The sequence below is a fragment of the Ylistrum balloti genome, unplaced genomic scaffold, assembly GCF_031769215.1.
Source record: "Ylistrum balloti isolate Yb309-2 unplaced genomic scaffold, AGI_CSIRO_Ybal_v1 Utg369936, whole genome shotgun sequence".
Lineage (NCBI taxonomy): Eukaryota > Metazoa > Mollusca > Bivalvia > Pectinida > Pectinidae > Ylistrum > Ylistrum balloti.
Window position 1 is genome coordinate 263,869 of NW_026782046.1, and position 17,158 is coordinate 281,026.

The following is a 17,158-nucleotide window of genomic DNA, read 5'->3' on the forward strand; positions in this document are numbered from 1 at the left end:
TTCGTCGAGTTAGGTGAACTAATATTATAGCGTCTGCTCATACAATAAAGTCCTCTGAAAAAATATTACTTTTATTATTACGAAAGTTATTGAATTATGGGGCTAGTGCACCTCCCCAAATAAATTTTTACTTTCTTTCGATTACTTTGAATTCCCCTCAGTCGCCTCTTCAAATTCTAAGTCCTTAGTATCACTGACGAGTCCTAGAAGGAAGAAACAGTCGTAGGAAGCAGTTTTCTTCATTGTTTGTCCTTACTGTATCTAACTCTGGACGTGTTTAATGCTCGTTTGTTTTCCTGTTGGTTCCAGTGTGTACAAACTTGGTCTGATTTGAGAATGTGACATTACTAACTTGGATTAACACAGGTTTATACGACAGGTGTCGTCGATGAAGCAGAAGACGTTTACTATTCCGGAACACCTTGTCTGATTCTATTTGTACTTTTACAGGAGTCTCCGTGTAATGTTTTCTTTTGTTCATACTTTGCCCGAGTATTATTTAATTTGAGTTTGGATAATGATTATGTTGACATGTGAGTATGTTCATGTTGTTTGTTGTATTAAAAGGCGCTATTCAATTTTGCGTCTTTTGTACAATCCTTCAGACGATAGAATACAGAAATATCATCTGTTATAATCAATGAAATGGAATCAAAGAATTATTTCAAATGAAATTTATTTTAGTTTGTTTCCCGTCGTTCACAGTAACAAGGCAAATATACACTTAGTGATGATACAAAAATAGATTGTATTTTTTCTTCTGAAATAGCTTATATTCACATTAGAAAACAGTAAGACAACGAACAATTTACATAATTCTTCATTCAAGACAAATTTGGAAAAATGGATAAGATATCAGATCTCTGGTTGATCGCCATTAAAACAACTGCACTGAAATGAAGAAATCTTCATATTCCTGCAACTTTTCAATATTCTTTCCTTTTCCACTTCTGTCAAGTAAATTTCATTGCTATCAACTTTCACATCCAATCCTAAATTATTACATTTGCTTTCAATTGTTAGAGATACATTAAAGAAAAAATGAAGCGTTTTCCTGAATAAAACAATACAATGTAATCACATTTTATTGTAAACATATTAAGAAATGTGTTGAAAATTGATCAACCGATGAAAATTTAATGTAAAAAATTGCAACACATCTATACATAAAGTGGAAAATTCACGAAGTGAAGTGGAGAATGTAGGCAGCACAACAACGTGCTATTTATGTGAAATATATATATATATTTGATAATATCATTCAGTAAACAAAATAATAATAAAAAATGGAATGACCAGCATTGCTTGGATACAATCATAGTGTAATATTATATTTATCACATATGCAAACGTCTTTAAAGAGTAAGGATATTGTCATTGCAATGTTACAGATCCGTTAAAATGATACGACTGGTTTAGAAAACGACCCAATGTCACATCTTGATAATATCTACACTATGAAAACGTGTTTCTCATAATTATACATTGACTTAAAAAGTCAAGATATTCTAAAGTCAATACATATCAAGACTAAGCTGAGACTATAACTAGTTGACATGGATATTAAGGAGGTCAATAGTTAATACTTTTCCTGCTTTGTTACCGACAAACAGTATTTCATTTCACTTTTCTTCTTACTTTTCGTTATTTTTGAAGATGTTCCCTAATAAATGTAGTCCGAATGTTTGGAAAATTTCGGCCAAAAATAACTATAGCTCATATATGAAAACAAAAATGATTTGTAGTTTGCCAGATAGATTTTGGAATTCATTTCTAGATAAGTGAAACGAACACGATTTCAAATTAAATATAATCAACACTCTTTTTACAGTTATACACTTTCAAAGACATAAATCTTAAAGAGAAGACTGAACATTGAACAAGGTGATAATAATTGAGAATGGTAATGGAGAGCAATTCAGGAAAATATGTCATGGGTATTGTACATTTGGCATAATAATACTGTAAACACCTCATTTTCAGAGTTTAAAAAATAAAAAAGCATGTTAAAGACAATATTTACAGTTAAACTTATTGAGGCTGATTTTGGTCATTTCTTCAGATAATGGAAGGCAAGGATTGTATGGAAGCTGCCAATTTTATTTCTGTCGTAACCCTTTTTAAGTGCTTGCAAACAATTTCACTGAATGTTCTGGACATTTCTTTAGCACAAATGTCTTGAATGTCACAGCACTTATAACACTAAAATCGGTTGGTAAATGTTTGTTTGCAGTATTTTTGATAACAAAACACAATGTCTACCGAATAATCATGAAAACTAGGCGTTGTCCATTTCTGATTCACTGGAATCACGCTCCAGTTTTACTTGAACTGCCAAAGCATTTGTAGTTTGGATATCTTCACTCTCATCCGAGGTTGAGTCTAATGGTGATTTGTTATCACCTCTGTCTTGAGCTGAGCTCGAGTTTCCGATCAGATATTGATCAAACTCCTGAGGATCAACATTGGCTAAGGATTCATCCTCAGGCAAAATCAGTTGTTGATCATTGTTCAAATAAGGAGACAAATAATTCCCTTCCTGGAATGAAGATAGAATTTGAGCACCATTATTTGGGTAAGATGGTATCATTTGAGCATTGTTTGGCAAGTAGTGATACCAAGAACTCGCAGAGATATTAGAGTTATTATGTACCAACTGTCTGTGTTGAACATGATTGTCGTCATAGCAAGAATCATTTGTCGGTGAATCATACATCCTACGTGCTTCAGGATATTTATTTTTACTTAAATTGCGCAAAAACTCGGAGTAAAACTGTTGTTCTGTGTTTGAACGAAATTGAGCAGATGTATCTTCCGAAGAAAATGAAAATTTCGTATCTTTCACCTCGCTTGGAGATGGTTCAGGGGTCAATGCCGGATAAGGAAGTTGCCCATATGTTTGCGAAAGAATGTCATGGCTATATTTGTTTGGAAAACCCACCGATTGTGGTGGAGATGAAGATGCAGAAGACTCTGGCGTATTTGGACTTTGTAGAATACAGTGCATGTTCTCAGAGTCTTTACACTCAGTAAGGTACCCTCCATACATATCCGCTGCCGCTGAATGGCGGATGCTGCCAAATGTAGCCTCATTATAGAGGTTATTTTTTTGTTCGGCTATGCTGTCTCCTTGCGGGTTTTTGTCCAAAGCTTTACGAAGAGCTTTTTTCGGGTGTTTCCTTCGTCTTGGTTTGTACTTGTAATCAGGGTGTTCCTGCATGTGCCTAACTCGTAAACGTTCAGCTTCGTCAATAAAAGTCTTCTTTTCATCTGCCGACAAGTTTTTCCACTTTTTCCCTGTAAAAAAATCATATTTATGAAATCAAAGCAGATATTACTTGAACGTTCAGTAATATAACAGCAAAAATGTTCAGGACTATTTTGCATTTATCAAAATATGCAAATGGTTTGTTTTTGTGAATCTTGATTTTCGATATTGAAAGGATGATATGTTGAAGATAATAACCCAAAATACAGGTATAATGCATAATCGTCGCGCAAAGAAGTCAGTTCGAGCATTGGTGTCTTCGGGCCTTACCACAAAAATGAGAATGAACGATCTACAGTTTATGTCTTCAGTAAATGATGGTAGCTAAATAAATAAAATGAACAGAAATTGTTGCATTTTGTCACATTGTACACTTTTCTATTTGTTAACTGTATAGAACAATGTTTAATATAATCGTTTGATCATCTTAAATGTCCACCACATGGTTCGTGAATATCTAGAAGACTAAACCAAAGCTCTTGTTTGTTAATCAGGTTGGACTTTCCAGAAAGTGCATACACAGAAATTGAGATAGATGATATTTCATGTGAAGCAAAACATTTCCTGTTTGAAAATAACAAGAGGACAAACGGAAATAGTGAAGCAAACTACATGCAAAATTCAGTATATATACAACTATTGTGGTTTAACGAATGTCGGTTTACCGTTAGTTTCCAGTAGAGTGTATAATTTGAAATGTAGATAGGTCGATGTATATGTCTATTCGTCAAAGTACATTTTACGATGTTCGTTGCACAAAACCTAGTTATTTTTCACTGATTAGAATAAAATTTATCACATATAATTGTAATTATATACAAAAGTCATTTTAAAAGCTACTGAAAACCTTATATTATTCTACATTTGAGTGTGCTATTTTATTTGATTATCAGGAATTAGCCTTATGGGGTTTAGTTATGGATTATATTTATGTCTTTTTGCCCCTAGCGTTACAGAAGAATCCATGAATGATTAAACAGCTGTATAATGCAAATAATTTCTTTTCCTTGAAAGATATTTAAGTCATTTATTGGACTATTCTAGTGATGGTTAGATTTGCTGTTCAATTGCTTCGTTTATTTATCTATTCTTATGGTAAACATGTATTAATTGCGCTGATAGTGGTTTGCTGATTCGATTTAAGCCAATTGATCAAATGATGCCGACAGAGTTCCCTCACAGGTTCATTACGTATCAGTATTTGTTTGTTGTGTTTTGTTTTTGTTTTTTCATTTGCGATATGGGTTCTACGTTTCAGCTTTCATTAACTTATCAGATTTAGCAATGATTTATATATGTTTGTGATCTAACCTAGTTAATTATGCTAGATAATCTTCGTTTCTCTTAAGTTTGTTCCAATAAAGAGTGAAATGTGTATGTGTATGTCGTTATTTAACTACACCTCTTTACAAATAACCTGTGAGACATGGTGCTGGAGGCGTTTGATGCTCGATAGTTGGTTCCGTTATTGTATATCTTGTACTCATTTGAGAGCTTCATATTACATACTTGAATTGATTTACAGGACATGTGGATGATGAAGCAGAGAATGCTTGCACCTCCAGAACACCTGCATGGTCTTATTCTTTCTGTGGAGTATCCGTTTAAATCTGACTTTTGTTCACATTTTGCCCTAGTTATAATTAATTTGAGTATGGAGTAGAATTATGTTGACATGTTGGTATTTTCTTGTTTGTTGTGTTACTGTAACAGTAAGCGGCAACCCTTTTTTATAACATTGCTAGCATTTAGAGCCCCGAGTTATTGCTTCAATACGATCAGTTATTCTGTTTCAATGATATCTACACTGCATGTACCCATTTATTAATGCATTAATATATCACAACTTAACAAATAAACGAGGTGATTTGTTTAAATGTGAAATATGAACTACTAAATCATTTATTAAATAGAACAAACAATAAGTCATATGTTTGGTACGTTATTTTGTACTGAAAAACAACGCAGTGTTGTTTAATGTTGTTCGCTGTGGTGTTTTTGTGGGGTTCCATTTTTTTTGCCTTTTACAGGATGAAATAACATATTGAGCTACAGATATCTTACAAATAAAACATATACAGAAAATCACGGGTTTGTAGGTCTTCCCCAACTCATGACAATCGAAAGAAACCTATACAGTATTACGTACTTTGACCTCGGGATGTTCTCAAATTATCATTATCCACCTAGTTGGGACCTGACTGGAAGGAGCTTCAAGCTTTAGTTACAGTTACTGTGGTTAGTGAAAATTGTTCTAATTTATTCATATATTTTCAATTTTCCAATATTTCCAGTTATAAAAATTGGGAAGCTTTCATCGTCCAATGACTAACACCAACCAACGGTTGAACAACTGGGGCCAGGTGCCTACAACACTGCTTTAGTATTGAAATGTTGTCTTCAGAACATAACTTGTCAACGTTGTTTATTTTTTTGTCATTTATATATGGCATATTGGTGTGTCAGACATATGTATAGATATATGTGTAAATAAACGTATCACTGTCTATTTCAAGATATCGACTGTGTTAGCTCATCCACTTATCACACCGGAATGTATCACTCTCGTGTTCCCCAGTTTATCTAATCGCCTTCATTTTATCCTGTATCTGATATACAGACTATGTTTCAGAGTTATATTTAACGTGGAAATACATTACTTATTTTAACCGAATACATACATTCAATACATAATCATAATTATCTCCGAACTTTCAATAAGATTCAGTGGTTTCACAATGATGAAAAAAAATAATGTCCTCAAAAATGGGATAAAATGTATCTGAAAATATGTTGTTTAAGTATGAAGCTAAGATAAGGCAAACGGATTGTGTTAATTTTTGTTTTGATCGAAATCAATATGATGTTTAAAAACATGGTTCTTGAAAGCATAGTAATCGATTGGATGTATTATCACATCTAACAGCAAGCAATAGCGAAAATTCAACTTCATTATCTTCACAATTCCAGCAAAATTTCCCCTCCTCAACATATAAAAATTTGGTCTGCAATATTATCATAACCAAAGGTCAAAATATAGCATGCTGTTTCTTCATAATAATAACATTGGTAATAGAAATATAAACAGCATGTGTTTTTAGCTTTTGTTTTTGTAGTCTCGTGGAATATAACCTTGAACTTCCATCATGTCACTGTCAACGAACAGATGCACTTCAGTATTGCACCCATATTTTAATGTATTATACCCGTTAAACAACGACCCTCTTGCTGTATTTGAAGACGCGTTTATGATTTAATAGTTGCAAAACAGCTATAAACACAGAATCCTAATTCATAAAAGAAAAACAAACAAACAATAAACAAACAAAAAATACGTTGTGCAAAATCGACTCCTAAAAGTAATCATATATATGTAGATAATATCGAGATATTTTCAAACTTTGTAGAGATGTGAATTTTAATTCAAATTAAAATTCGATGAAACTAGCAAAATATAAAAAAAGAAGATTGACTTGGAGAGTCCTGATAAAGTACAGGGAGAAAAAGACCTTGTGATCCTGACGAGTAAGCGCCTTCTGCTTATTTGACGATACCGTCCGTGTAAATCTTGGTCAATTCAAGTAAATAATGTCAAAGCTCAAATTCAAAACTAGACGAAAAAAGACTCTTTTCAAACATTTGTTTATTTTTTGGGGCGACGCTCATTACTACTGCCACGCGACAGCATTCCTGGTTGTTTATGACTGAGGTACCTTCAAGCTTCAATATAACCATGTCTGTTCACAGGGTAATAAATGCAGCAAACAACCAAAATGAATATTTGTTTCCCTATCTGTCCAAGTTGCTATAAAACAACGTGTTTATCGTCTAGTTTAGTAGGAAGAGACAACGCGTGTCATAGCAACCACTCTAGTAAAAATCTGCATTGCTGACAATGTTATTTTATAGATAGCATCAGATCTTAAGAGACCATACAAGTTTTACCGGAAATCTACAGATTTCCTTAATAACATCTCTTCATTTGTACTGGAGTGAAATGGAGTGTATATGTGTGAGGGAGGGAAAGTGAAGGTGTGTATCTGCTACAATGTAATACGTGTAAGGGAACTACCTAGACATATAAAAAGGCAGTTTTACGCTGTCTGTAATTTCATTGAAAACATCTGTGATTTTTATTATATTTATTCTATTACCTAACAAAACATATATATTGATGTTAAGGCACCACACAAAAGCCACTGCAGTATAAGCATGGTAAAAGACGTAATCAATGAAAAATCTGAAGGTTAAACTCAAATTTTGAAAAAAAAAGAATTTGATACTTGAGTGTTTATCGTCCGTCAACGACAATATCATTTATTTGACCTCCATATATAATTCAACCATTATTCATTAAGATTACACAATTCATTTATTTACCTGTGTATAACCTAACAAATGATAAGCACTTGCCTAGCTATGCTCAAATTATTATCAACGAGGCACTCATTGTAATTTTCAAAATATTGTTTACATGAAAAATATCGTTTACATGAAAAATATCTGAAACTTTTCTGTTAATTTTTGATTTTTAATCTATCACCATCATCTTCCTATCCATCCATCCTCCTCGGGGTTTTTTCTTTTTTATATAGCTTATTAGTTTTACCTAAAAGGATATGGTATACTGAAAGAAGCTTTCAGAACTTTGACCTAATTTCACGTATTAATATATCTTTCAATATACTGAAGTTGTTGTGTACTTTTATCAATGTTTTAAGGTGTGACAGTGCTTAAGAATTTTAATACTTTAGTAAGTATTAGCATGAAATGTAAACTGATAAACCGAAAAACGTAGTATCAACAAAACTACCAATCGACAAAACCATGTGCACACCTTTCCCTCACACCCACTCTATCCCATGTCACGATACAAAATGGCTTATATAGGTACTTCGCAATGTCAGGTTTACATTATTGTAATTTCTAACGTTATTTTTACGACATAGTGTAATTCAGGTAGATAATGATAACGCAGACAAACTTGTGTGTGTTATGATATTCAGTTCTATCAGTATGAGAGCCGAAAACCATGTTGTATCTAACACATTACATAAGTTTAAGGTACACAGAATTTTTTTTTCTTTAATTGATCTTACTCATATGTTTAAGTGTAAATGATTCTGCTAAACTGGGCAGTATCAAGCAATGTCGAAAGGCCAGCAAACAGTGAACCCGTATACCCATCTTGGCTCTAAAGTACATAGTACATAAAACCACAAGCTCTCGGTAGATTGACCACATTTTCACATGTGCAAGGAAGTAGTACAATTACAACACCAGTGGTAACAATAAACTTACATTCATATGAGATTAAATATTTCAAAGCAAATTCAGACCCATCATATTGATATGATATTAAATGTATATATAAGCATGTAAATATATTTAAGATTATGTGAATAAATTTATAAACCGTAATGGTTGTTTTAAATGAAAATCTGAAAAAATACAATAGTATTTATTTATAGTTTTATTTATTTTATTTTATTATTATTATTTTTTTTTTATTTATTTTTTATTTTTTATATCTTTTTCTTTTTGATTTCGGTTATCGCGATATGAAAATGAAGTCCTATTACAAAATATTAAGAGATGCTGTATTTGCAATCAGTTTCCAAACCCAACACAATTTTTATTATTAAAATGTACAGTTTGTACACAGTATAAGACAAGAAATCATATAAAACACTATTTAGCTTACCTAATATTTTACTTAGATCTGCATTATGGACATCCGGGTTCTCATGTGCCAGTCGCTTCCTTTCTGTTCTTGCCCATACCATGAAAGCATTCATTGGCCTTCGAATTCTTTGTTCTGGCTTTGGAATCTCGCCAGAAGAGTCATACACGTTGTTTATTTCACATGGAGTTGGTTCACTATTGTACATGCATGGGTACCTAGGGTACATCCAGTCGTAACGTCCTTCCTTCTTCATTGTGTGAGGGGATGAGTTACCATTTAACTTAATCATGCCATACGTCGGATGCTCAGTTTGCGATGCATAATGTCCAGTTTCACACGAGCCTGGGATAGTATCCATGTGAAGATGTCCATTGCTATAATACTTTGAACTGCTATTGGTCAGATCTGCTGGACTTCCGGAAACAGTAGAGTGGACTTCTGTTGAACCTTCGGTCATTTCTGTATCTCTATTACATCCTATTGACAATAAACTGTGTATATATCTCATAATTATACAACCAACTTCATAAATGTTCACAAGGGAAAACAATTTGTCCACTATGTTGTCCTATTGCAGTTACAGTCATAATGAGAAATGGGAAATGACTATGTGCAGTGTAGGTTTATACTATTTGATATAACTTGTGATAACACAATCTACCACGCACACATATACCCAGATAAGTGTCGCGGCTAACACTGACATACAGTACCTCCCTGACATCTAATGTGGGGCGGAGCTTACATACTGAAATGATATACGCAAATGGCTATAAGTTTACCACTTGTGTTTAAAACAGAATTTTATTACAGGGTCTCTCGGATAGCAGTATATACCGTCTTTGTTTAAACATACATGGTATGTGTTTACTTCAGATGTATTGCTTGTCACAGAGAGTGTTTATAGTTGTTATCTAGCAGAGGGTGTATGAAGCCAAACATGTTGCTGTTTCTTTGTTCAATATGGGATGTGTCGATTAGCACGTGGCATTATAGAAAGCACGCGTATTTGTTAACATTGCAGTTGACAGACTTGCACAAGTTCAGACTGATACGATTATTACTAATAAAGGATTTAACTTGAACGCATATATTTAAAGGCGTTTCCTTTAGACAGATAATTATATTAGATGCCTTAATATAATCTTAAAATAGTAGATACGGCCATTCAGTGAGATCTTGTAAGATAGATTGATTGTTTAATTGACTAACAGCCTTGCCTACCGTCAACAGCAGACTTCATATATCACGTGCAGAATTTAATCAAATCAACGTTTACGAGTTGTATTGAGAAAATATAAAACTTTATGTAGAAACGATTTCGCCTGTTATAAGGACATTGTAGACTCAAATATCCCCTCTAACGGATATACAGATGAACCTATCACAGCCAGTACCCCGTCCAATATCCTCCTCCTAATCTCGGTACTGAACGCTCAGAAAGACAAGAAATACTAAAATAATTTCCTAAACAAATGTTTATTTTTATCTGTATTATTGAAGACTTATTATTGTTTATCATTTAAAACGGTTGATTTTACGCATGCATCAATGAAATATATCAAAACAATTGTGTTGAAGGTGTTTCATATGAAGTTTTGAATGGTATTAGGAGAACTAATATTAATGGGATATTGAATTACGTCATCCATTTCCTATCACGTGCTATAATGTCAATAGAAAATGAAAGGTATTCTTTTATGAATTCCACATGAGAATCATGCAAATATCAATTAGAAAATAGAGAAGTCCTATTGCTTAATTTAAAAGATTTTAGCTTATCAAGTGGCTTCATTTGCTTTTGTAATTAATACTTAATGCGAATTTTAAATGTAAATTTTTGATGTGCTATTTTCATCTTGTAGTTGTAATTATTGTCTCTATCGATTCACAAACGGCAACATAGAATATCAAAGTATATAATTCGTGTTATGTTTGTCGAACTGCAAAAGATATAACTTGGTCGCATTCATGGTAGTTAGGTAATTTATAATGATATTTATATTCCTTCTATTGTCGAGTTTCATTATTTTTCGTTTAATACAATCCCTGTATGTGTTAGTTCTGTAATGCAGAACATGGAAACACCGGCCAGGTAGGACGAAAAGTTGAAAGATTACAAAGAAACATTGAGGAAGCAAAGAAGGAAGGGAAAAAAAGACAAATCCTCTAAATGTTTACATCCTTAGTTTTGATAATCCATTTACTATGATCGGTAATTACCCATTGGATGCATAGACTCACATTCATGTTTTGATCGGTAGAAGATAAAGATATGAGTAAAAGGATAATATTGTTTAATTTGGAAGCTTTAACAGCAAAAATAGACAAAATAATTACATAATGAAAAAGGTAATAAAGTCAGCCAATACAACAACGCCTGATATTGAAAGGAGATATTCACTTGTGTGTCTTTTGTACAACCCGATACTGTAGAAACTATTCACTCATATTTCTTTTCCACAGCCTAATCTTGAAACGGGGTTCCCACTTGTTTGTCTTTTGTACAGACTGATATTGAAAGGAGATATTCATTTGTGTGTCTTTTTATACCCTTATATTTAAAGGAGATACTCACGTGTGTGCATTTCTGTTGGTCCATTGTACAATATTATATCCAAAGTAGATATTCATTTGTGCGTCCTTTATACAATATTGTATTCAAAGGGGATATTCACTTGTAGGTCTTTCATTACAATATTGTATTCAAAGGGGATATTTACTTGTGTACCTGTTGTGCAAAAGTTTAAAGATAATGTTATTGCAATCGCAGTTGAAATGGAAATGTTTAAAATCACGTGATAATTTTGAAATTACTGCTTACACAAACCACAACGAAGAACAGAAATTCCTAATTAACTTCCGAAGAGCAAACTTTATTTCTCTGAATATTTTATTACAGGAAATATTTCAACATTCATTTCATTCGGGCACAAACGATTAACCATAAGTATCAAAATGATATCTTCGTGTGGTGAAAAATTGCCAAACCCTGTTCTCTAAGGCTATAATCATCATCCTATTATGATATGGTGTATCGATGACTGTTAATATTTTCTTACTAGTACTGCAGCCAAGTTTAGAAAGCCACATTTTGTTACATACATACAATAAATTATAACTAATAATTTGTGTAATTATATTTACTTTATTATACAATGATCATATATTCACGATAGAAAAATTTAAATCTGAAACCTGCAGATCAACATGCAATACTGTATATTAATTACACATTGTGTTGATTGATAAATATTTGGACATTGTCACTCAGGTAAATGTCTATCATAAGTATATATTGCTGGGACTGGGATAATCAGCCTACTTTAAATATCTATTTAACTCATATTTTCAAATTTGCTTTTTTATGCTAATAATAAATAACAAAACAATGGTTTTCTATCGAATAAGCTATACACATGTTTTCAGTTTCCTATTCAATAGATCGGTATTAGTTTCTATGTGAAACATTTTAACTGTTTGGAGACAAAGGCGACAGTATCAGTAGTGAATGAGGAAGCGTTTCATCATCTCTAGTACATTAGTTGGCCTCTGCTATATTTCCAAGTGCCCATGGTCATATCCGTTTAGGTATTTCGTCGTTTTCATTCGTTTTCATTTCCTTTGTGGTTTGATGCTATTTGTAGTAAGTTTTACGGTTTTAGTCAACATGGTATATATATATAGATATATGAATGAATAAATAAATAAAACATGTTTGGTCTATTATCTATAGTTTTGGAGAACGGGCAATAATCGCATCTTCATTAATGTATTTATGACTACCGCGCGTGCTAAAGGAAAGATATTAAAATATATTACCAAGTTCTTCGTTTTACAAATCCATATAATAAAATGTCATGATTAAACTTTATAGGATCCGAGAATAATGATAATAGTTATAAATGCATCTAGGTAAAACGACGTGTACACGGTATTAAACACATAAAAAACAAATATTATATTTGTATAGAAATTCACTGTTGTAGAAGTAATCAACAAATACCTACGTTAATGGCCCTAACCTGGGATGACCCATAATTAAAGAACAGTTCTAACTCAAAATAATACAAATGATTTTAATCTTTGTTTATTGATGGGGAAAAGGGATAATGTCAATGTACAAATGGCGCTATCAAATGGCAGTACGTGTAAAATTTAAAACCAAACGCAGTTCTAACTACTCCGGATATATGATGTTTATTTGATTTTGCCGGATGTACACAGTTTCGGGGAATAGCATCTGTGGGTGTATGAGGAAGGTGTCTTTATTTCATATCAGCTCATGACAACTTCATTAAACATATAAACATACGCGAACAACTAAGGTTAAGAATTACAGAATCAGGTTGTTTCTATTTTTCTGCTGAGTGAACCTCGATAGTGGTTTTGTTTTGGTTTTAAATATTCTTAAGTACATTCGTATACTATACATTACAAATCATATCGTTATCCACCTATCTTGTGTTGCATTAAATAAAATCAAGAGTACACTACAAAACCATGCTATATAAAATTCACATAACATAACAATAAAATAGTTCATCCTATATGTATACCGTGTTGTTCGTTCAATCACATCCATTACTTAAATTGTTATGACAAACGTGTAATATGACCTCAGAGAGCTATGATTTGCTGAAGGTTCCCGTCGCGTCAATTGTGACATCATAACTTTATGACGTCATATATATTTTGACATCAATCAACAAAGCGCTACGGCATTCAAATGTGAAAATGCTATTCTAACGAATATTGATGTTAAATACATTACAATGATGATGCTGATATGAAGATGAGGATGATATAAGTATACCATGTGTGTTATTGTGTGTGCAAATTGATGTATTGTGAATGTATTTGTTATGTATTTAAAAACTCTTGAAAAATAATGTTAAAAAAATAAAGGAAAATTATCCTTGATTTGTATATACGCCATCGGACGCATGTCTTGCATTTCATTAAGTGCAATACACAGTAATGTTCTATCTTTAAGACAACAATTTCAGTATGCATTTGCAAATTTGAATCACCATCCTAAAAAAAGACATATCACAAGTACGTCCTTGTTAGCTATATCCATTAAATAATTAGCTTGTATATACGATCAACAGACTCTACCTACACAGCAATAATTTCTAATAAAGGTCATCATTATCCTATTTCAATCTTTTTTGTTTCAATATCCTTCCTAAATTTTGATATCAATTCTATAAGTGGTACGGCCCATCTTTTACAGAGCCTACAGCAGCTCGATAACAGCCTCTATCCAAGCAAATCAATAGGCACAAATTTAGATAAAGATTCCAATATCTCGAACACTTAATGGGAGAAGGATATGAATGAAGACCAGACAACGTGATTAATAAATACAAAACCTTTGTTGAAAGGTCACCAACATCCGCTTCGTGCATATTAATAATTTTGTAATACAATGAATTCAATGTTTATTATTATCATTATCAAATGATTCTAGTGATCAGTTCTGACGACCGAAGAGTGTTTCTGAGTGCCAAGTTCGAATTGTTTTTCATAGGAAATAAAAGACGCTTATTTTTCCGGGACACATGGTCTTATCTACTTAAAATTTTATGAAGTCTGCTGTTATTATTTCTTTTGTTCATATTTTCCCTAGTTTTAATGTGTTTTGTTTATGATTAATTTGACATGTTGGTATTTCCTAATAGTTTATGTACACTGTATTCCCAATCAGTCTGGATATGAAAACATGTTTTTGTCAAATCAGTGATTGATTTGTCACTTTTTCTTGAGTAACTGTGAATCTTATATAATTCAAACGGCTTAATTTCCTCCGTGTTCTACATTACCTAAAAGCAAGACAAAACACATTGGAACAGATAGATGTAGGCAAGGCATGTTGTCTTATCCGTCTGTCTGTACATTTAGTATAACTGTATTTTTAGAGCTTTAACAGTAAAATATCTAAAATTGGAAAACACATATTAATCAAACTCTAGATATAGACTTTTTCATTAATGAAAATCTCGACTTATTCACTCCGTTCCATTTGCCATGCGTTCCTATCAGTAACACAGCAGAGTATATCTTTGATCGTTTGATCGTTGAGCGTTTGATCCAAAACTTAAACCACAAAAATGAATTTTTCACAGAATTTGTGATACAAACAAATGATTTCATTTCAAAGACATGTATTTATGGTATCAACTTTTCATGGTTGGAACCTCAATCAACCTAAAAATAACGGACAATGAAACAACTCAAAATAGAAATATTTTACAGTGATTTCTAAACACAGCATAAACGATGATATTCATAAATATCAAGAACATAATTGCTTATTTATCGTCCTATTTGTCACCAAGTTTTATGCTTTTTAATAGCATTGCCTGTCAAAATTGAAAAATAGTTGTGTCGTTACAAATGAAATGTATAAAGCCGTGATTTTACCTTGTTTAAGGGAGCACTTTCTGATAAGGTGTTGTAGCGGTGACTTAATTATATCCCATAAATAATCTAAGGATATTCTAACGTCATAAATCAATAACGTGTAGTCCTCGACAACTGCGACATTGAGGTAATAACTTTTCAAAGTTTAAACAAATTTGAAGTAAATATTGAGGGTAATGTGTCTAATTTAAATGTTAAGAATGAATTTTATTGGTTTCTGTGGAAATGAGTCACCTGATCTTTCCCAGAGAAAGCTTATGTCACTTTACTGTGCGTTTTTGAAGGTTTATTATCAGTTTTTGTGATTACTGCACGTTATTTTTATGCTATGTGATTTATATATTGTATATACCTACGTAATCCCAATATCTACATAACTATATATTTACCTTACTCGAATTTTATGTTATTTGAACTTTTTTGCCAAATAAATATGTTTTAAGTAAACTGTACAAATATGAATAATCATTATTCATAAAACAAAGGAGTTTTTGAGATTTTTTGAGTCTGTAGATATAACATTGCAATATTTCGATTCTAATTATAAACCCAGCCGCCTCTTTTCGGTAGATGAAAAGGAAAACTATAAAAAGCTAATTTATCTTGCTACACTTGGGAAACATATCATATCAGCGTATACAAAATCACTCTTGATTTTTACATATGGCAGCGCTCGGAGTAGCGGATAACTTTAACATGGTCGGGCAGGCAAACTTTCTTACGTCTTATTCAAGAAGCGAATCTCACTAGCTTAGGTTAACGGCTGGTCGTCACCAGGCTATCCTGAAGGTGTGTCGTTATAATGATATTTTGAATGGTATGTTACTAACATTTCTTTGTCTGTTTAATACAATACTGTTACAAGTTCTAACGTAATCTTAATAGCATTTAAATTAGAAATCTACGGTAAGATCAAATGTAGTTTCCATGGTGCTTCTTAAGATTGTTTTATATCCATACTAGAATTTGTGCTGGATTATTTTTGTCAATCTTCAATATGTTTCTTTGTCGGCTTCACAGACTTGATTTAAGGATACAATGTATTTAATTTACATAAAATAAAGCTATATCATTGCTCCTACAGGTTATTACACCTCTATATAAATTAAGACTTTCCCAAAGCATAAAAGACGTGAATTCAAACTTGAAGGGATAGTCTCATTGTTCTCCAAATATAGAAATATAACACAGACGCATTCGCGTACTTTATTGCTTGGACTTGAATGAATTAACCAAACCCTTCTTCGTTCACATCTTCGAGTAAATGAAAGTATCTTATATGGGTTATACTATCAAAATACTGCAACTTAGGCAGGGATTAGGAACTACATGTATCATTTTAAAGACACTGGAATGTTTCGGCCATGGGACAGAACCTAAAACTTTCTCACAGCGCTGAAGGCTCAGCTAATGGCCATCGGTGAATCAAGGTCAATGGAGGCCAATGGAGCTTGTTTTGAAAGAAGAGAATGTATAGGTACACTAAGTTTAGTCGCCTCGTACGATCATGCAAAGGGGGAAACAGGTACAATTCTTAAGCTTTGCCTATCGGACATACAAACAATTGGATACAGTACTTTGAAATAGTGTTACCATGAAACAACTACAAACTTTACACATGGACATATGAATGATTATCTAATGCTAATGAGTTTTAATGTTTTGAATCAATAATGCATTTCATAAAAAAACTGGTATGTTGATGTTAACGTTTAGTTGTCGCGTGTTCACCAAAAGGGGCGCATGCCTCTTGTCTAAACTTTCGATAGCGCGTG

General features: G+C 32.6%; 1 protein-coding gene across 1 annotated transcript; it reads right to left on the reverse strand.

Annotated features, from left to right (window-relative positions):
- Nucleotides 1-1,875: 1,875 nt before the first annotated feature.
- Nucleotides 1,876-9,520, reverse strand: LOC132547155 (transcription factor Sox-17-beta.3-like). Its single transcript, XM_060210910.1, has 2 exons — nucleotides 8,973-9,520; nucleotides 1,876-3,297 (listed from the first exon to the last, which is right to left on the reverse strand). The coding sequence occupies exons 1-2, from the start codon at nucleotides 9,460-9,462 to the stop codon at nucleotides 2,279-2,281; spliced, it is 1,509 nt and encodes a 502-aa protein (XP_060066893.1). The 5' UTR covers nucleotides 9,463-9,520; the 3' UTR covers nucleotides 1,876-2,278.
- Between the last annotated feature and the right edge of the window lie 7,638 nt (nucleotides 9,521-17,158).

What these genes read in the sequence shown, in the direction of transcription:
- LOC132547155 (XM_060210910.1), bottom strand. Translation starts at nt 9,462, where the DNA reads ATGAGATATATACACAGTTTATTGTCAATAGGATGTAATAGAGATACA. An exon ending in AGATCTAAGTAAAATATTAG is followed by an intron (nt 3,298 to 8,972) that starts GTAAGCTAAATA and finishes ATTTTTTTACAG; the next exon opens with GGAAAAAGTGGAAAAACTTG.